Source organism: Thamnophis elegans, chromosome 3 (genome assembly GCF_009769535.1).
Source record: "Thamnophis elegans isolate rThaEle1 chromosome 3, rThaEle1.pri, whole genome shotgun sequence".
In the NCBI taxonomy this organism is placed as follows: Eukaryota; Metazoa; Chordata; class Lepidosauria; order Squamata; family Colubridae; genus Thamnophis; species Thamnophis elegans.
Window position 1 is genome coordinate 38,212,171 of NC_045543.1, and position 18,851 is coordinate 38,231,021.

At 38.1% G+C, this 18,851-nt stretch overlaps 1 protein-coding gene across 1 annotated transcript; it reads right to left on the reverse strand.

The window, feature by feature from the left end:
• Positions 1-1,667: 1,667 nt before the first annotated feature.
• On the reverse strand, positions 1,668-16,893 carry LRRC58 (leucine rich repeat containing 58). The gene is made up of 4 exons (XM_032212867.1): positions 16,266-16,893; positions 10,472-10,600; positions 6,037-6,314; positions 1,668-4,664 (listed from the first exon to the last, which is right to left on the reverse strand). The coding sequence occupies exons 1-4, from the start codon at positions 16,727-16,729 to the stop codon at positions 4,456-4,458; spliced, it is 1,080 nt and encodes a 359-aa protein (XP_032068758.1). The 5' UTR covers positions 16,730-16,893; the 3' UTR covers positions 1,668-4,455.
• Positions 16,894-18,851: the final 1,958 nt, after the last annotated feature.

Genomic DNA, 18,851 nt, shown 5'->3' on the forward strand with positions numbered 1-18,851 from the left:
TGATGTCATGTTACTTCCTTGTTTTTAAATGTTTTGAACAATTTGTAAACTGTCCAGTCACTGGGAATCAGATGACATATACATTTAAATAATAATAAAAATAGTAACTATTATTATTTTTATAGCAATATAAATAAAATCAACTAAATCCTGAGCCAAGCAGCTACAATTCTTCTGGTACCTCCCCCCCCCCCCAAAAAAAAAGAGAGAGAGAGAGAAAGATATCAATGCTAATTTACCAGGACAAGTTGTCTTTTTTCTGAGTCCTATCAGAAAAATCATTGCAAAATGTGGTCTGCTCAGATTAGCACACCAATGACACAAGTGCTGAAAAGGTATTTCCTGGAAGAGTCAGATTTGTTAAACTGTTATGCTCATTCTCTTGACATTTTCCTCTGCCTGCATCTGCCTCCAAATCAGGGATCAGACATATGTTTGAGGTGTCCTAAAAAAAATCAAATTTTTCTAAAAGTTTGGATTTTACACATTATTAGAAGTTCAGATTTTTAAAGTGGAGTAGGACACTACATGGAAACTGACTGCAATATTCTGCCAAAGCAAATAGATTAACATTCAGAACCAGGCCAATGTCAACAGGATATTGGAAAATAAACCCAATTAGTCATTGCAAGAAAAAGGGGGAGTGGTTACAGACTCTTATATACTATAGTGTCATTAATCAATGAATTGGTTAAGATGGAGCCACTTTGATTTTTTCTTACCAAAGGAAACCTATGGGCACTTCATCCCTATTGTATTCCAGAAGAACTTCCTGTTGGCCTGTTGGGCCTATTTTTCACCCTTCCCAGGCTCCAGGGGGTTTCCTAAAGCCTAGGTAGAGCGAAAACGGCCTTCCTTGGCCTTCCGGGTGGCCAAAAATCAGCTGGTTGGCACGTGCATGCACGCTGGATCTGATGGCTCGCGTGCTCACATATGACTCCATGTGTCACCTCTGTGGCATGCATGCCATAGGTTCGCCATCACGGGACTAGAACTTCTCTAAGGTTATTGAAACCATGTCTCCTAAATCTAATGTATTCTAAATTTGTCTTTCTATAGAATCTATGTGATTTTTTTTTACATATAACCAAGTATGCTATACAAATATGAATGTTCCTTCCTAGCAGTTTCTATGATAGAAACTTTATTATTACACTATAAACATTGGTCTGAACAGCAATAATCTTTTCACCAAAAAGCCCATTGATGATTGTTAAAAAACCAGCAGGGTAAAAATGATTATTTCTCATTGTTGGTTAAACATCTTTGATCCATTATCCTAAATAGAATATAAATTAAAAAGACAAAGATATCCTTTGGCAAGCAATCTAAAGTATTTTAAAAATACTTAAGAAATCAGAAAAGCCTTTTTTTTTTTTGAGGAGGAGTGATAAGCATTAAGCAACGCACATTAAAATATTCAACAAGAAAATTGTTTAAAATTCAATTAGAGGGAAATATAAATATATAAAAACTATATAAATTGCTTTAGGTATTGTCTTCAAACTTTCTGTACAGATCCTAAGGTGCTAATTTTTAATTTATAAACTCTCCCTCTGGCATTAATGGATAAAGAAATGATTGGAAGAAAACACAACAAGAGAAATGAGGACATTAAGGACATTCAGATTTCACATTTTTTATGCCATGGAAAGAAAGAATCAAAACAAAATCTAAACAATGCTTTAATGAAACCTTGCATGCCTGCAGGTGGAGCACATGTACAAACAATATTTTCAATCACAGTTTAGAATAAGATCAATCTATGGAAAAACTAGAAAATTTATTTTGCCTAAGCTTATTATCAAAAAATGCCAGATTAAACAAGAATCAGTATTAGGTTTTACCTGTAATAGGACTGACATCAAATAGTATCAAGATTCCATTAAAGACATAAATCATTAATAAATTAACAGAAAAAATAGAGCTATTATACCTAAGAAAAACAATAAAATTCAGTTAGATTGTATCTTACTTGGAATCAACATAAATGTCGCCAAATAATTTGCAAACATTCTAAGTTCTCCAAAATCATGAATTGGGTTGATATAACATGAAATGTTCAGAGGAAAGAAGTATGAGACTCACTCTCAAGATGGAAATTGCAGACTGAATGAATATGTATATGCCTGCATGCATCAGTTGTAACTATAATGCTAAAATGAAATAATAATCAAGTTCAGGTCTGAAAACACTCCTTTTAAATCTATTTCCAAGCCTTAGTGAATGTATATGAGTTAATTCTAAGTTAAGGTTGCAATATTAATTTCATGTTATGATAAAAATGGATTTTTCCTTTTGACCATTTTAGTAAATTAGATTATATTAACAAGGGAACATGGGGAAAATATACTGTATATTGCTGTTAAAAGCAGCATTTCTTAAACTTTCTTAAAGACATTCTTTGTAAAACCAGATCGTTTTCTAGATGCTAAAGATCTTGCAGTACACCATTGTATTGTGGTTGACTGAGGTTGGTGGAAACCAGAGTTCAATAATATCTGAATCTAAATATAAATTAATCTGATAGGAGATTCTGGCCAAAGGAAGCATACACACATTCACTCCATAACATTTCTTTCTATATATACTGTATATATGTATGAAATCAGCCATTGAAATGGCTGGAATGGTTCTGAAATGAGCCGTTTCAAAGATTTGGGAGTAAATATATGTATTCATGCAAGTCCACAAACCAATCCTATCAAACAGAAAATATTTCACTGGAGGCAGAAGCCACAATGGAAAAGTACAAATAGCTGTAGATCCCAATTTCTTTTACAAATCTTGCAATGATCCCAGTAATAATACTGCATTCCTTTCTAAAATGCTGGGATCTTTCTGTGTGAGATTCCCTTCTCACTTATTATACATATGGATTTCTATTTAGCCGAGAGCATTCCTAACATCATTCAGAAAAGAGTCTATCCATTGCAAAAGTATTACTTATAATCAGCATTCAACATGTGATTACTATTGATAATACTCATTCAATCTGCAAAAGAAATACTGCTTCTGGAAAAGACTGAAGAGCCCACATAAACCTGTGGAGAAGAGCTTATGTACTGTAAAAAAAAGGGAAGTCACAATTGTCTGTGATACTGCGAGTGTTGTGTGCTGAAAAATGATTGCATAAGTTTACCAACACTGTCACTGATAAGCCTAGTGATGCCTAATAACAGCAACTTCTCTGTGAATATTTATCTTTTATAGACTAGATATATCCCTAAATGTATGAGGTATCTTCAACACTTCAACATGTTTAGAAATGTGAGAGGCAGGAAATTTGGGTCAGGACTTGCAAAAAGGCAATGCACATATGATAAAATCTAATGTGAGTATGAACAAGAGAAGAGAGTAAGGATATAATGTAAGTAACTTTGCAGTAACGAGAATGGAAGAAATAAATGGATTGGTAAAAATCTGACTTTTATATTTGTTAAATGTATGGATACATATATAGATAATTACATATCATGAAATACAACTCATAACATAAAATGTGACAAATAATGGCACCTAGGTATGTGCAAAAAATTTGCAATGTTGTTTTAAATGAACTTTGAAAGTGAATTCTTTATCTTTATCACAAGATAGAAAATGGCAGGCTTCAAGAAGAAAACCCAAGGAAGGCACTTAATGATGATAGCATAATACAGAAATTGGAGACCTCCCCAATTCTGCTGAACCACAGCTTTCAAGAGCACTAGCAATAGGGAGCACTGAGCAGCCCATTGAATTTAGCCCCTAAAGGAAATTGGGACAACGTAACTGGCAAAATACAGTTTTTCATTTTGTCTGTCTTTTGCTATGCACACCTATTTCACACACACCTATTTCAGTGTCAAGAAATAGCAAAAATGCTACCAAAAAAGCAATTATTTTGCTTCTAAATATTTGGAGGTACAATTTAGGAATGCACTGAAGGGCAGAAAAATGGAGCTGGTATAAAAATATGGAAAGGCACGTTAATGCTGTTATAGCATAGCATTTGATCATAGGCAGTGAAGCAAAATAAAGAAGCAACAAATTTGAAATTTGTGCATTTTGGAGGAAGTTAAAAATAAATATATAAAGCCCAAGCACCTTTAGGGGAAGACCAATATTCAAGTAGAATAGTTGCTTAACACAAAGAACTCCTACACAGTATTCTTAGATAAGTATTAGTGTTATCTCAGTGACTAAAGATAATCCACTTCAAAGCCAGTATCAAGAGATGAAGTTTAAAATATCTCTAACAAGTCACCAATGCCAAGAATTCCTGAAACATCTCAAGCTTTAAGAGTGTTCTTCCAGACAGCAAGCTGTAAGAAGTCTTTATATTAATTTCTCCCTAAGGCATTTAGTGGCTTTCTTATGGATAATTCTACAGGTGCATTTTCTGCGAATGATATAACATAGGCAAGCCTATTCCACAGGACATCAGGCACTTGCTTCTTGTATTATCTCTTCTTCCTATCCCAAAAGAACCTTTTGCATCCTGCGTGCAGCAACAATGGCTTCATCTTCTGAATCAGATTCACTCTGGGAATTAGAACTCTGAGATGCAGAACTGTAAGGGGAAGAACACTCTGGGGAACAAAGGTAGTGCATCAGTGGAACCCGGTATTTCCCACAGAAGTCGACAAATTTTATTTGGCGCACACAGCTGTCAAAATAGACTCCTAAAAAGAGAAGAAATGAAGTTTTTAAAATAGAGTTTGTGGTTATTGTATAAACATGGACATACATCATGTTTCATGGTCTTTCCTATCTTGTGCAAAACATGTATTTTAAGTCATTAGGTCCTTAGTTTATGACAGCTGCTAAACTGAATCAAATCTGGATCTTGACAGACTTGAACATTGGGCGCTAACAAAATGAAACTTTTTAAAAATGTTTTGACAAAATAATAATGTTGCAAAAAATAAAGGTCCAGATGCAAGTAACTGTAGTAAAAACACCTTCACAAAGGAATTTGATTTGAAAGTGGCAGATTCTGTGAAAGAGACTTACAGACTTAGAACTGACTGAGGGGACTGCATATGCCTTCCAGAAGTTCAGGCCTGCATTCCTTTACAACAGCAGAAAACTAGCTGACTGGTAAGTGATCAATTGGTTTCCCTTAAAAACACTGAAGGAGATTGGGAATAGATTTATCATAGTCAACCCAGAAAATAATTTCATCTGGACTTTTTGGGGAAGGTAGATTGACTTTGGAGAATGGATTCATTATATTAAACTGTATAACAATTGATAACAGATGGTATTAAGAAACAAACATGGATATTTAATTCAGGACAAATCATAATTATTTGTTGGAATTATCTGGGATAGATAAGAAGCTGTGGTAAACTTTCTCCCAAGTTGAATACAATAAATTTGTTAACAGAGGGTTTTGAAATTTTACTCTTGCCTTTTTTGTTGTTCTGTTAAATATTTTGCCATTGATATGGTAGATCAGTGGTAGTCAACCTGGCCCCTACCGCCCACTAGTGGGCGTTCCAGCTTTCATGGTGGCGGTGGGGGGGTTGCTGTAACTCTGCTTTATAATTTTTATAAAGTAAAGTTACTTCCCTACTTTATAAATCACCATTACTGTGGAACTGGTGGGCGGTTAGAAAAAATTACTACTAAAAGAGATACAAAAGTGGACGGTAGGTATAAAAAGGTTGACTTCCCCTGTGGTAGATAGATGACAGGTTAATAATTTGCAAATAGAATTAGAAGTTTCAAAATGTTTTGGGCCTGTTTTGCTCAGTGAATCAGTGTTCAACAAGGGGGGGAATAATATGTGTTGTGTTTGTGTCTTTTTTTTAATGAAACTTTTTAAATGTTTTCTTTCATTTTTTTGTTTGTTCTTGTTAAAAAATGAGTTTTGTATTTTAACTTTTTAAAAATAAAAATAAAAATTACTGAGTTGTTTTGATTTTTTAAACTTTAAGCTTAGCACTTAGTAAAAAAAAATACCCATTAAAATGGTTCCCCAAAGTCTTGAAAAAAGTGCTACTGATTTCTAAACTTAATTTTCTCTTAAAAGCAGAGAAAATAATGTACCTCCACACTTAGGATTAGGACAATTGCTGGCCAGATTCAAATATCGAAAGAGATTTCCAGGGAGATCACTAGTAACATAAGGAATATTGCGAGTTTTGATAGTGCGTCCAGCCAGTTCTTGGAGGCTTGGAGGATTGTAGGTCAATTCACGGACAAATCTCACAACCAAAGGATTCCCACGCAAACTCAGTTCTTCAAGCTGAACCAGATTCAGGATCTCCCGAGGAAGGTATGTCAGTAAGTTATTGTGAAGGCTAAGAGAGCGAAGTGAATGCAACCTGGAAATGAGAGACAGGTATACCAAAATGAGCAACAAATCCTTTTCCAGGATGATAGATATTATCTACCTGTGAATTAAACAGTGCACTTCCCTAATATGCATAGTGAAGCTATTATAAATAATGAACACACAGAATGATTTCTCTGTGCTAATATAGAATGTTTCTGCATTTTCTGAATACACTATATTCCTTATTAATTTTTAGAGTAATGAAATTGCTTTTTAAAACTCAGTAATTAAAAAACACATGAGTCTAATTTATAATATACCAGAATAGGACCATACGCATGGCTCCATAACAAATATATGTTCTCTTGAGTGTAGTAGATTTAGGGCATGATCCTGATTACACTTATTAAATACAGCAATTTTATCAAAGGAGACAAGGTTGGACAGGCACAATGTACCTTTTTCTCCGGCGTATAAGGCGACTGGGTGTATAAGACGACCCCCTCCTTTTCCTGTTAAAATATAGGGTTTGGGCTATACTCGGCGTATAAGACTACCCCTCTTCCGAGGCACACCAAATAGCCAATCAGCCTCCATTTTATTTCCAGCACCTTTCTCCCAGCTTGGAACTGAACCAGATGGTTTTTCCTTCCAACACTCCCCTTCCCCAAACTGGATCCCAGATGAGTTATTGTTATTATTATTTTTAGTGTGCAAAAAGGGTTTGGGGAATAATTGCAGATAATGTTTTCCCCTTCTTGATTGTTGGTTTTGAGATAGATAGATAGATAGATAGATAGATAGATAGATAGATAGATAGATAGATAGATAGACAGACAGACAGACAGACAGACAGACAGACAGACAGACAAGAAAGGAGGATATGGAAATGATAGATGATAGATAGGTAGGTAGGTAGATAGAAAGTTCAGTTCAGTTCAGTTTATTACATTTATATGCTGCCCTTTTCCCCCAAAGGGGACTCAGGGCGGCTCACAACTCAACCAGGGAAGGGGAATACAGACAAAAAAAATTTAAAAACAAAGCATAACAATGCATAATTTAAAAACATACAACAGTCATACCATTCGAGATAGATAGATAGATAGATAGATGTAGAAAGACAGAGAGAGAAATAGATGAACAGAGATAGGGAGGGGGCTGGAGAGGGAGGGATCTGCCACCCAACATCCTTGTTGTCACGAGAACCCCAATTCCTCTCCTTGAATGGGGGAAGGTTGAACATGACACAGCAAACAACAGCCCATCTCCCATCTGCACACTTGAAATAGACAAAGCAGGCTCCGTCTTAATGCGCTGGCAAATCCCCTTTAGCGTTGATCGTTAGCTTTGGGAAGGAGATTCAAGAGCAGTCTACCTGGGGAAGGGAGATTGGAGCTCCAGGCTCTGGAAAAGGGACTCTGTACATGCTTCTATGTTCTGGTGTTTGTGATGCATTGGGGGAGGGGTGGGAGAAATAGAGCTTTGGAAAGGAAACGGTGAACGAGCCGAGTGTGGAAATAGCCTGGAAAATATCTGGGGAACATTAGGCAGACTCACTTCGGGGCACCCTGCAATAGGACGGGGGCAGGAAGAAAGAAGATCGCGGACACTAGGTATAAGCGGGGCGGGTTTCTGGGGGTTTCTCCGCCTCAGGGAGGCGGGAAATAAACCTGAGAGAAGTAAAAGTGCTCAGCGGGAGTGAGGTGAGAGAGAAAAAAGATCCATCTCTGCCATCAGTTTTATAAACGACCCTCCGATCCGGCCACCGTCTTTTCACAATCCCAGCCATGGGAGAAACTTTTCTACACTGCCCGCTGCGCACTCCACATGGCCGAGTTTTGGTGTCGTTACCGCCGGTTTTGTTTTTGTTTTTTTGTTATGGCCTTTCTTATACCCAGCGTATAAGATGACACCCGATTTTTGATTTTTTTTGGGGGGGGGGGGGGGGGGGAGGGTGTTTAAAAAGTCATCTTATATGCCAGAAAATACGATAGTTGCAAGAAAGTTTCTGTTTTCTTGCTAGTGCCTATTGATTTTAGCATGAAAATTCAGACATTTACCAACATGCTGTTTGATAATCTGGTCAAAAACCTTGCCTACTGTAGATGTCATGCTAACAGATCTGTAATTTTCAAATCCTTCTGAAGATGGCTTTGCCTCCTCCAGTGTTCTAGGATTTTATATAATCTTTTGGAGTTTTTAAAGATTACTAAGACTGGTACTGCAACCACTTCTGCAAGTTTGTCCAGTACAGTGCTCTAGAATGTAAGCCAACTGGTGCTGAATTTGTTTAAATTACATGTAATGATCATCATTTAGCAACCACAATTGGGACCAGCTGCTCTGTTGTTGGGCAAGCAATCATTAAGTGGGAAATCACATCACTGTGAATATCAGGCACAAGCAATCAGAACCACTTGTGAATAGTCTTCAAGCAGCTTTATTTTAAACACCTATTTGATTTTTCCTTTCAAACAGTCAGATAAAACCTGTGCGACCTCTGACAAGCAGCTGGGTGCCACAGGGGCGGTGGAATGTGCATATGTGCACAGCATGCATGCACTACCAGGACGCCTGGCCCTCTGCACAGCATACTGGTAGCAAGTTTTTTTGCACCATGGAAACCAAATGGACACCAAATGAGACAGTTGGTAAGCAAGTCTAAGGTCTCTCTTCTTGTCTATCCTAAATTACCCTTTTCTCATTCCCCTGCACCTTCAGAGGGAAAAGAGATACAAAATAGGAGAATTCTGCCTTCTCGCCATTGTGCATAACTGCTTCACCACTTTCTCTTTAAAAGTGCCTTGTTTTATTTTCATTTCTAATGTACATAAAGAACGCTTTTTATTCTTTCTGGTATCTCTTGCAAGCTTCACCACTTTAGCCTTTAGTTTCGATAGTTTCTTGACATCACTACCTCTCTGGTTTTGTTTTCTTTCTTCCATTTTCTGTAAATTTTGCTTTTTCTCTGAAGTATTTTAGAGAGAAAACATCACTTTCAGTATATTTGATTCTGTGTTTTAGCTACTTTTTTATTCTTATTTGATGTCCTCCTGATGAGACTAGTGAGGTTCTTTCTCAGGTTTTATAAGCTGCATCCTATCTCTTCTCAGCAGTCCTTTCTGAAAATAGCAAGATCCCTTGTCAAATTCCTAGGTGCAAGTAGTCCTTGTTTAATGACCTCTTGTTCAGCAACTGTTCAAAGTTATACCAAACTGAAGGTATCTGTTATGTCTAGTCCTTGAAGTCTGGCACTCTAGCACCTCCACAATCATGTAATCATAAATGTAATCACTTACATTTATGATGGTTGCACTGACTCAAGGTCACATGATTGCAACATTCCCTGAAGACTTCCCAAAAATAAATCCACTGGAGAAGATCGCAAACGTCACAAATTGCTTGGGTATGTCTCTCCTACTTATGCTCCCACACCCTCCTGAGCCTTGCTGAACTTGTGCTAATCTCCCCAGCCACTCGCACATCTTGGACATTTCCCAAGCGTTCCACTACATTCTTGCTATGGCTACCTGGCAACTCATACACCTTTCTTACCTGACAGCAGCCATCTCAAGTCCAGTTGTCCATTTCCATCACATATGTACTCTTCCTGAGCCTTACTGCACTTGTGCTGCATCTCCAAGGCACCTAATCTCCCACTGAAAACAGCCATTTACTTGACTGTGGCCTTCTTACAACTCACCTAGGACTTGTAAAGAGGTACTTGCTTAACAAGCCACAATCCTCCTTTAATAATGGCAACAGGGACTGCATGGATTGCCATCACACTTTACATTATGACAGTATTGCTTAATAATGGAAATTTTTGGTCCCAAATGCAGTTGTAACTCAAGCACTATCTGCAATCAGTTTCAACTCAATGGAAATAGTATATATACCAATAGTATAATAGTATATAATTTTCACTAAATCACTAAATCAGATATCACACTATTTGAGCTCATAGTAATCGCAATCTACAAGTATTGTTTATAGATCAGCATGTGCAATTATTGTACAATTTGCTAATTGTGGTGCTGCAATGAATTACACACCTTCTCGGCATTGTGAGATTATGTTATTATATAGAAGATAGTCTCCTTTTCATACAAAAACACTTCAAAAGAAAATATTATCAGTTTTTTAGACAACTAAATTTAGGACATAGATATCAGAAAGAGTAACATGGCTAGAAATACTTACTGTGCCAACTGAGGTGGAATACTCTGTATCCTGTTATCACAGAGGACTAGGTAATTTAGTGAAGACAGGTTTGCTAACTCTGGTGGAATGGAAGTAATGAAATTTCCCCCAAGATACAAAAATTCTAAACTGAAAGAGAAACCAAAATCAATACATAAAATTTGCACCCATTTCTGACAAAGTATTGATTCAGCAAGTCATTTAGAACATAAATCAGTGGACCTCAACCTTTTACATATATTGCAAAATGATTATATTAAAGAAACTTTAATAAACAAATTTGAAAACAAAGGAAAAGGAAATGGTTCATCAGGTTAAGTTTCTCCAGGTAGGTTCCTTCAATTAAAAAAATGCTATCAGGAAAATAATAATAGATGATGAAAAATAATTTCTTTCTCCCTCTCCAAATGCCTCCCAAAACGAATTTCTATCTGCCAGACAGTTGCTGAAACCACTCAGAAATAAATCAATAGTCAGCAAAGCTTTACAAAGCTCAAAGCAGTCGTTGTCTGGTACATGTAAAAGTTATGAAACATGGATTCGGAAGTCATGAAGTGAAACCCAGTCTTTGTATTTGTATTCCAATGTAGATACAAGTACAGGAGTCATAGTTTGCATTATGATACATGGTTTGTCATTCCTTTCCCAACCCATCCCTTGGAAGATGCAAAAGCTTTAAAGCTGTATTGCAGGAACGCAGCAGAAATCTAGATTTCTATATTTCTGATTGGTCATAATTCTATTTTAGAAGAAGTTTCAAAGACAATAAAATGCCCTGCCAGTTTGCTAAGTGAGATATGAGATGCCAAGGTGACTGTCATTTCTTCTGTGTTTATGTCTGTTGAAGGATTTGATATCGCAAGTATGCTTTATTTTCCTCCAGAAATACAAAAGGAAAAGAAGTCATGGTCGGGCCCAGCCTTGGTAAACCCTAAGTGAGGCTAGAGAGACAACTGCTGTGTTCCTCCTCTAATAAAGCTTATTGGACTTATTTTGAGTTCTATTTAGATTACTTCTGCTGCTTCATCTATTACCAATTGATAATTGGCACAAACCACATTGGCTTACATCAAATTATAAATAAATTGTTTTTATGTCTCTTCAGTATGTAGGAGAAAGAGAACTTTGATCTTGAAGTGATAGAGTATTTTTTTCCTTATAAGTGCATGCTGTCTGCTTAAAAGCTCAAGTCAGCACATAAAAACTAACTTGGTGGAAGCAATTAAAACAAGGTCACACAAGTTTCACAAATGAATAGATACTTGGACCTAGGTCTCTAAATTCTGCATTAGACTGTAGTGAACTTTGTGGCAAAGTTTAGCTCTATCAACTATTCTTTAATAATTAATAGTAACAATACTTTAATAATACGTAACCACAATGCTCAGAAATAGTATGCCTCTAAACACACAAAATTAATTACCAGGTAATATTCAGATTTACAGATTAACAGAGTTGGAAGGGACTTTATAGGCCATCTAACACGCCCAAGCAGGAGACCCTACACCATTTCTGACAAATAGCAGTCCAATCTCTTCTTGAAAGTCTTCAGTGATGAAGTTCCCACAACTTCCAAGGGCAAGCTCTTCCATTGGTTGATTGTTCTGTCAGAAATTTTCTCCTTATTTCTAGGTTGAATCTCTCCTTGATCAGTGTCCATCCATTATTCCTTGTCTGATCTTCAGGTGCCTTGGAAAATAGCTTGACCCCTTCCTCTCTGTGGCAGCCCCTCAAATATTGGAACACTGCTATCATGTTTCCCCTGGTCCTTCTCTTCACTAGACTAGTTATTCCCAGTTCCTATAACCGTTCTTCATGTTTTAGTCTCCAGTGCCTTAATCATCCTGGTTGCTCTTCTCTGCACTTTTTCTAGTGTCTCAACATCTTTTTTATAGTGACCAAAACTGAATGCAACATTCGGTATGGCCTTACTAAGGCTTTATTGAGTGGTTTATTTATTTAGCATATGGCAAATACATGGACTTATAGTAGTTCAAATGTTAATGTCCAGTCCACCCAGCCATTCAAGGACAGAGTGGTCTATGTTAAATAAAATCAGACATTGGCCCAATGTAAGTTTTGATGGACATTCGGACACAATGGGATGGATATTTTGTCGAGGAGCACTACAGTCAGACTGAGGGATAGAGACAAGACCCCATTTAAACGATGAGTCTTGGTAGACACCATGTTGGGTACGGATCCTCTTCAGAGTTGACCAAAGCTGATGAGGAAGGTCAAAACCTGGCATCTTTTGTGATGCTCGTTGGCCTCCTAGTGATGCACCCTGGAGAGCACAGAAGTGAGAACCAAACAACTAGCAACTATTGGCAGCCAAACTTCATTGAAGAATTGGCAGTTAACAACAGTTGGCAATCAGACATCTTTATAGAACTCCTGGCTCTCTAAATACATGGCAACAGATAAACAAAATGGGCCCTTTCAGGCCTAAAGGACAAGACAGATTGGGAACTGTCAGAATATAGTGGTATTAGTACCTCACTTGATCTTGATTGCATCCCTCTGTTAATCCAATTTATGATTGTGTTGGCTTTTTTGGCTGCCACCGAACAGTTAGCTCATATTTAATAGGTTGTCTACTAAGACTCCAAGATCCCACTCACATATTGCTATTAAGCCTGGTTCCAGCCAGTCTATATGTGTACTTTTGATTTTTATTGCCTAAATGTAAGAATTTACTTTTCTTTACATTGAATTTCATTTTGTTAGATAGGGCCCTGTGTTCAGGTCTGTCAAGTGTGTTAGCTATTCCTGTCCATGTAGTATCAACTTGGTATCAAATTTGGTAAGTTCCCCTTCTATTCCCTCATCTAAGTCGTTTGAGAAGATATTGAAGAGAACTGGGTCTAAAACGGAACCTTGTGGTAGCCCACAGCTTACTTCCCTCCATGTAGATGTAGACCCACTAAGGACTACTCGATGAGTACGGTTTGTTAGTAAGTTACAAATCCATCTGATGGTGATGCTATATATCCCACTTTTTTCTAGCTTACCAAGAAGTAGGTTTCCTAAGTTTGAAGGCAATGCCTGCAACACCTTCATACCAAAATGGAGAATACCAGAAAATTAATACAGTGAGAAAAATATACTTACATGACTGTGCACCTGCAAATCAGCTATAATTAGATTCTAAAAGAAAATGGAATTGTGCAAAATATTAAACATATACCGTATTTTTCAGAATATAAGACGCACCAAGATTTTGAAGAAGCAAATTAAAAAAAAAGGTTTTGCACTCTGCAGACCTCCCAAAAATGGCCCATTTTTTGCAAAAACGGGCCTTTTTTATCCAAAAAAGGGCATGCATAGCCTTTAGGAGGCTTGTAGAGTGCTCCTGCAGGCTGCCCCCCCCCCAAAACTAGCAAAAACCAGTCCATTTTATGCAAAAACAGGTCCATTTTTTGTTTTAAAAAGGGCATGCATAGCCTTTAGGAGGCTTATAGAGTGCTTCTGGGGGCTGGGGGGCCAAAAATGAGCCAAAATGCCTGTTTTTCACTCTTTTTTGCCTTACCCAGCCCCCAGGAGCACTCTGGAAGCCTAAAGGCTATGCACGGTTGTTTTTGCAAAGGGGGCGGGGTTTCAGAGGCCAAAAATGCTGTATTCAGTGTATAAAACGCACCCAGATTTTCACCCTATTTTTTGAGGAGAAAAGGTGCATCTTATACTTTGAAAAATACGGTAATCAAATACTATTTTAACATTATTCTAAAATCATTTTCAAGAGGATGTTGCACTGTTTTTTTCTAACTTTATAGAACCTCTTAAATATATATAGCAAACTGATCATACTAAGAGGGAAGAACATAGGAAACTACAATAAGAAATTAGAAGAGATTAAACAAACTGTCCCTGGGTTGAAATATTGGCAATGGTGACTAGAAAACAAGCTATAGACTAAAATGATGACAACTAGAATAATGTTTTGAACTGGAAGCTAGGCTTCCAATTGCACACTTGCACTCTCATTCCTGAGACATGTCTTCCCCTTCAGAAAGTTTTCTTTTTACTTGAGTGTATGTTCTATGTATGTAGTTCTATGACTAGGACCCTTGAAGAATAAAAATTCCTGAGAATCTGTGCACACTCAGATCCATTATACTCCCAAGAACCATTGTTTATGTCCCAGGCTTCTTATGGTCTCTCAGTGATATTTCCCATTTTTTGCTTTTCAGTGTAATTAATATGCTTTATTTCCAAAACAGCAGAACAGAGGAAAAAACTTATTGTGACTGAACATTCCTAAGGTTATAATATGTAAAACAGATAGTAGAAAGAAAATAAAAATAGATACTGTATAAATTGCGGATAAAGCCCCCTCACGGTTTTCATTATAAGGCATCTATATGAATAAAATTAAAATCACAATATTCATTAAATATACAGATAAAGAGACAATACAAAATACAATAAATTAAACCAAGCAAATTTGGTCTAAATTGGCTATAAATATTCTTCCCTGTTTATTAAAAAAGAATCATTTTCAACCATTACTTCCTGAAGTGAGGCTGTATTTTTCAATTGAAATGTGAAAAGATGGAAAAGATGAAGAAAGTTAGCTTTGCAAATCACCGAAGAAAAATGGATTCAAGGTAACAATTTTGTAGATGGCCAAATTGAAATTTCCAAATAAAAGATTTATGAATTTATTTTTAAGCTACAACTCTCCCACAAAATAAATCTCTTGTGACTAAAGGGACCACCACAAAGCTCATAATCTAATATTGTATCTTTCTGTGTATGTGTGAATCTATCTAGCTATATCATGGAGCATTAAGTGGTGGTAATGAACAAATCAATTCATAAACGAAATTAAAACTCATCCCAAGAACGTTTCTGAAACTCTTTTATTAAACTATAACTGAAGTTAAAATGAATGAAAGTGTTGAAATTACCTGAAAGACCACCTACTCCTATACTGTAATGTTTACCTTACATTCTTTTGTAGATCTTACAACAGATACAAAATGAGCAGATTGTATAGTTATAGTTAACTAATATAGTTATGAAACAAGCTGTTGTGGGAGTTGAAAAATACAAAAAGTTTTGAATAGCCTGAATGAAAAAAAAATCAGAAAATCTATTTTTCATCTAAGCTATCAAAGAATTGTATTTTTTATAAATATTATCTTTGCACGGTTTGATATTTTTTAAAGCTATTCAAATATGTTGTATTAAGTGGCATTCAACCAAAGCTACAAAAATCCAGATGGCTACTAAACGGCCATGAAAGACAGGGAGAACTCTGAGCGCTCTGCTGCCAACTATTGGTTACCTATATTTTAGCAATCCACACATAGTCTAATATAAAAGTTCTAAATAACCCAATCATAATTTATTAAACGTGTATTGTATCAGTGAAACAAAGAAATCACAACAAAATCAGTAAAAGATAAATATAGCAATGAAGTGAGGCCTCTCCCCCGCCAATAGCATGGTTGAAGAAGCAAAAAATAAATTCATTTTTTGTTCAAGAGACAACTGGGAGTTTATGCATAGAACAGCCGCAGATTATCAACACTGAAGGAAAATAGCGAATGAGCTGATAGCCCACTTGAAATAACTAGTCGGTAGTATAAAATCACTGAGACCTCTTAAAAGATGAGTGCCTTGATTGAAGCAGAGGTCACATTTCGAGGAACAGCAACAAGCCCCGCGTTTTCTATCGGGGGGACTGTTGCACCTCCCGTAAAATGCAGCCTAAGCTTCGGCTTGGAAGGTCGCCCGCGGCCGGCTTCCCCGGAGGGCTCTTGGTCCCTTTTCCGAGCCGCCTCACCTGCTGAGCTCCTGGATGGCAGGGGGGATGCTCTGGAGGCGGTTGCTGCCCAGGCTGAGGCTCTGGAGGCGAGAGAGGCCCAGGAGCGAGGCTGGGAAGTGCGTGAACCGGTTGCCGCTCAAGTTGAGGACGCGCAAGGACCGGCCCAGGGGGGCGCTGGCCAGGCCCTTCGGGAGGGACCCGCGGCACCCCAGCCGGTTGTTCTTCGCCAGCAGCGTGTGCAGATGCGCCAGGTCCAGCAGCTCGGGGCCCAGCACCGACAACCCCGTCCCACTCACGTCCAAGACCTCCAGGGCCGGATACCAGCTCCCGAGCCCCGCGGGCAACTCGCCCGCCGGGGACAGCCAGGAGAGGGGGACCACCAGGCGCCGCGAGGACTGCTCCGCGGCGCCCCTCAGCCGAAGCTCGCCTTCCTCGCCCGCTCGTCGGGCTTCAGCCTCGGCCTGCCCTCCTTCCTCCGCCATCTCTTCAAGACCGGACCCCGGAACCTGAGTACGACCGCGCTCGTAGGGCCCTGAGTAGCAGAACGTCAGGCCGCGCTTCGGCCGCTTTCTCCTGCAATCGGTCGAGACTTATACAGGTTCCCGGGCTGCTCCCGCAGGAACGGGCTGGCCCGCGGACGGAGGGAGTTTCTCATTCGGCTTTTCCGAGGGGCGCCCTGGAGCTCAGGGTCCCAGTGTGCTGTCACTGACCTCCACGGGCATTTTTCAACCGTAGGTCTTTGGCTGGCGTATCTTTCCCAACCCTGGTCGACGTTTTTTTTTCTTGCAGTATAAATTTGCTGTTCAGTATGTATTCCATTCAGAAAATATTAAATTTTACTTTGTTTTAGCAACGTGACTTTTTCTTACTGTACAGTTGACAACCTCGCATGTTTTTTTTGTGAAAAATACTCCCGTGTTTAAAACAGGAACATGGAAGGCCACTTTATACTAAAGAGAGTCAGGGATCCATCTAGCTGGGTGCTGTAGGCAAGGGACTGAATTCAAAGGAGCAGTTGAGGGTCTTTCCAGATAAAGCTAGTGAGACTCCAATGTGAAACACTTGGGGTCTACTGTTAATCAGTATGCAGGTACAGTGGTACCTAGGTACTCATCTGGGATTCGTTCCCAGAAACACAACTAGTACTAAAAATGGGTATTGAGTAAATCATGTAATCCTTTATTTCAGGTCAAAGGAGTTAGGGTCATGAGGCAGCTGATGCCAGCAAGGTCTACCTTGAGCGTCGCGTACAGGTAGAAAGATTTCTGCTTCAAAACACATTGAGTATTGAATTCATTGAGTTTTGCAGCATTCAAATACTGAGGTATGACTGTAGTCCCCAACTTATAGCCATTCATTTAGCAACCATTTGAAGTTACAACATCTCTCTGGATGCTTGCTTATATATATAGTAGCAAACAAATTCTGAGAATTTCCATCTCCAGTGTGTATACTAATACTAGTAATATTTATTCAGTAGCTAAAGAACTATAAAACATAAACAGAATAAAGAAAAAGAACTATAAAACATAAACAGAATAAAGAAAACTGACTATATTTTGGTTATCATCTGTTTCTAGAAGTGTTATTGGTTAGCTCATGCCTGTCAAACTATGGCCCGTGGGCCGAATGCATCATGCAAAGGCCACGCCCACCCAGGCTCTGCAAGGGCAAAAAGTGTCATGATATGCCACATGACACAATCAAGTTTGACAGCCGTGGGTTAGCTCTTTTTAAATAAAAGCTTTGAAATGGGAAATAATGGTTCATTTGAAAAATCAGCCGCTGCCCCCCTGCAGATGCATATGATGTCATGGCTAAGCTAGAAGCTGTTTATCTTGGTGTGCTTGTTGCCCTACAAAAATAGCTTGACTTTCTGTAGAAGTCTTTCCATAGAGAAATATTATGTATTTATTTCCATACATATTCAATTGTACGAAATTTTACCTGGGTCTGAAATGATGTAATTCAGAGATAGGTTTGGTTTTTCATAGAAAGCTATAATCTAAACTAAACAACCTTGCCTCCAATAGCTGAAATTTGCAAGGATAAGAGTCAGGAAAGTTGACTCAGAATGATTTAAGACTTGCAAGAAATGCAAACAACAAAAAAAAGTTTCAGTATGTAAGGAACAAGAAAAAGGTCAAGGAAATAATTGGCCTACTAATGGGAGAAGATGGCAAGAAGGCAACAGGAAGAAAATGGAACTGTTTACTTTCTTCTTTGTCTCAGTCTTCACACAAAAGGAAAAAATAATCCAACCTACCAAAAGCAACACTGTGGAGACAGAACAGGAATGTAGATCAAAATAGGAAAGAAATTGGAAATAAAACACTATCTACTCTAGGCTAGTTCAAATCATCAAGAACAGATGGTTCAATCTGAGGGTTCTGAAGGAGATGTGATCTTGGAACCACTGAATTAAATCTTTCATTATTCCTGGACCATGAGGAAACTGCCAGAGGACTGGAAAAGAGCTGATTTGGTTCCAACCTACAAAAAAAGGGGGGAAAGTGGACCCAGGAAACTAAAGACCAATCAGCTTGACATTAATACCCAAGAAAATCCTGGAAAAGATAAGCAAGCAGTGAATTTGTGAGCATC

Bases quoted from the DNA above. Each gene is read 5' to 3' on its own strand.
- LRRC58 (XM_032212867.1), bottom strand. From the start codon at position 16,729: ATGGCGGAGGAAGGAGGGCAGGCCGAGGCTGAAGCCCGACGAGCGGGC. The intron at 10,601-16,265 runs GTGAGGCGGCTC...TTTCTCTTTCAG, and splicing joins GCCATCCAGGAGCTCAGCAG to TTTAGAATTTTTGTATCTTG. The intron at 6,315-10,471 runs GTAAGTATTTCT...TCTCATTTCCAG, and splicing joins ATTCCACCTCAGTTGGCACA to GTTGCATTCACTTCGCTCTC.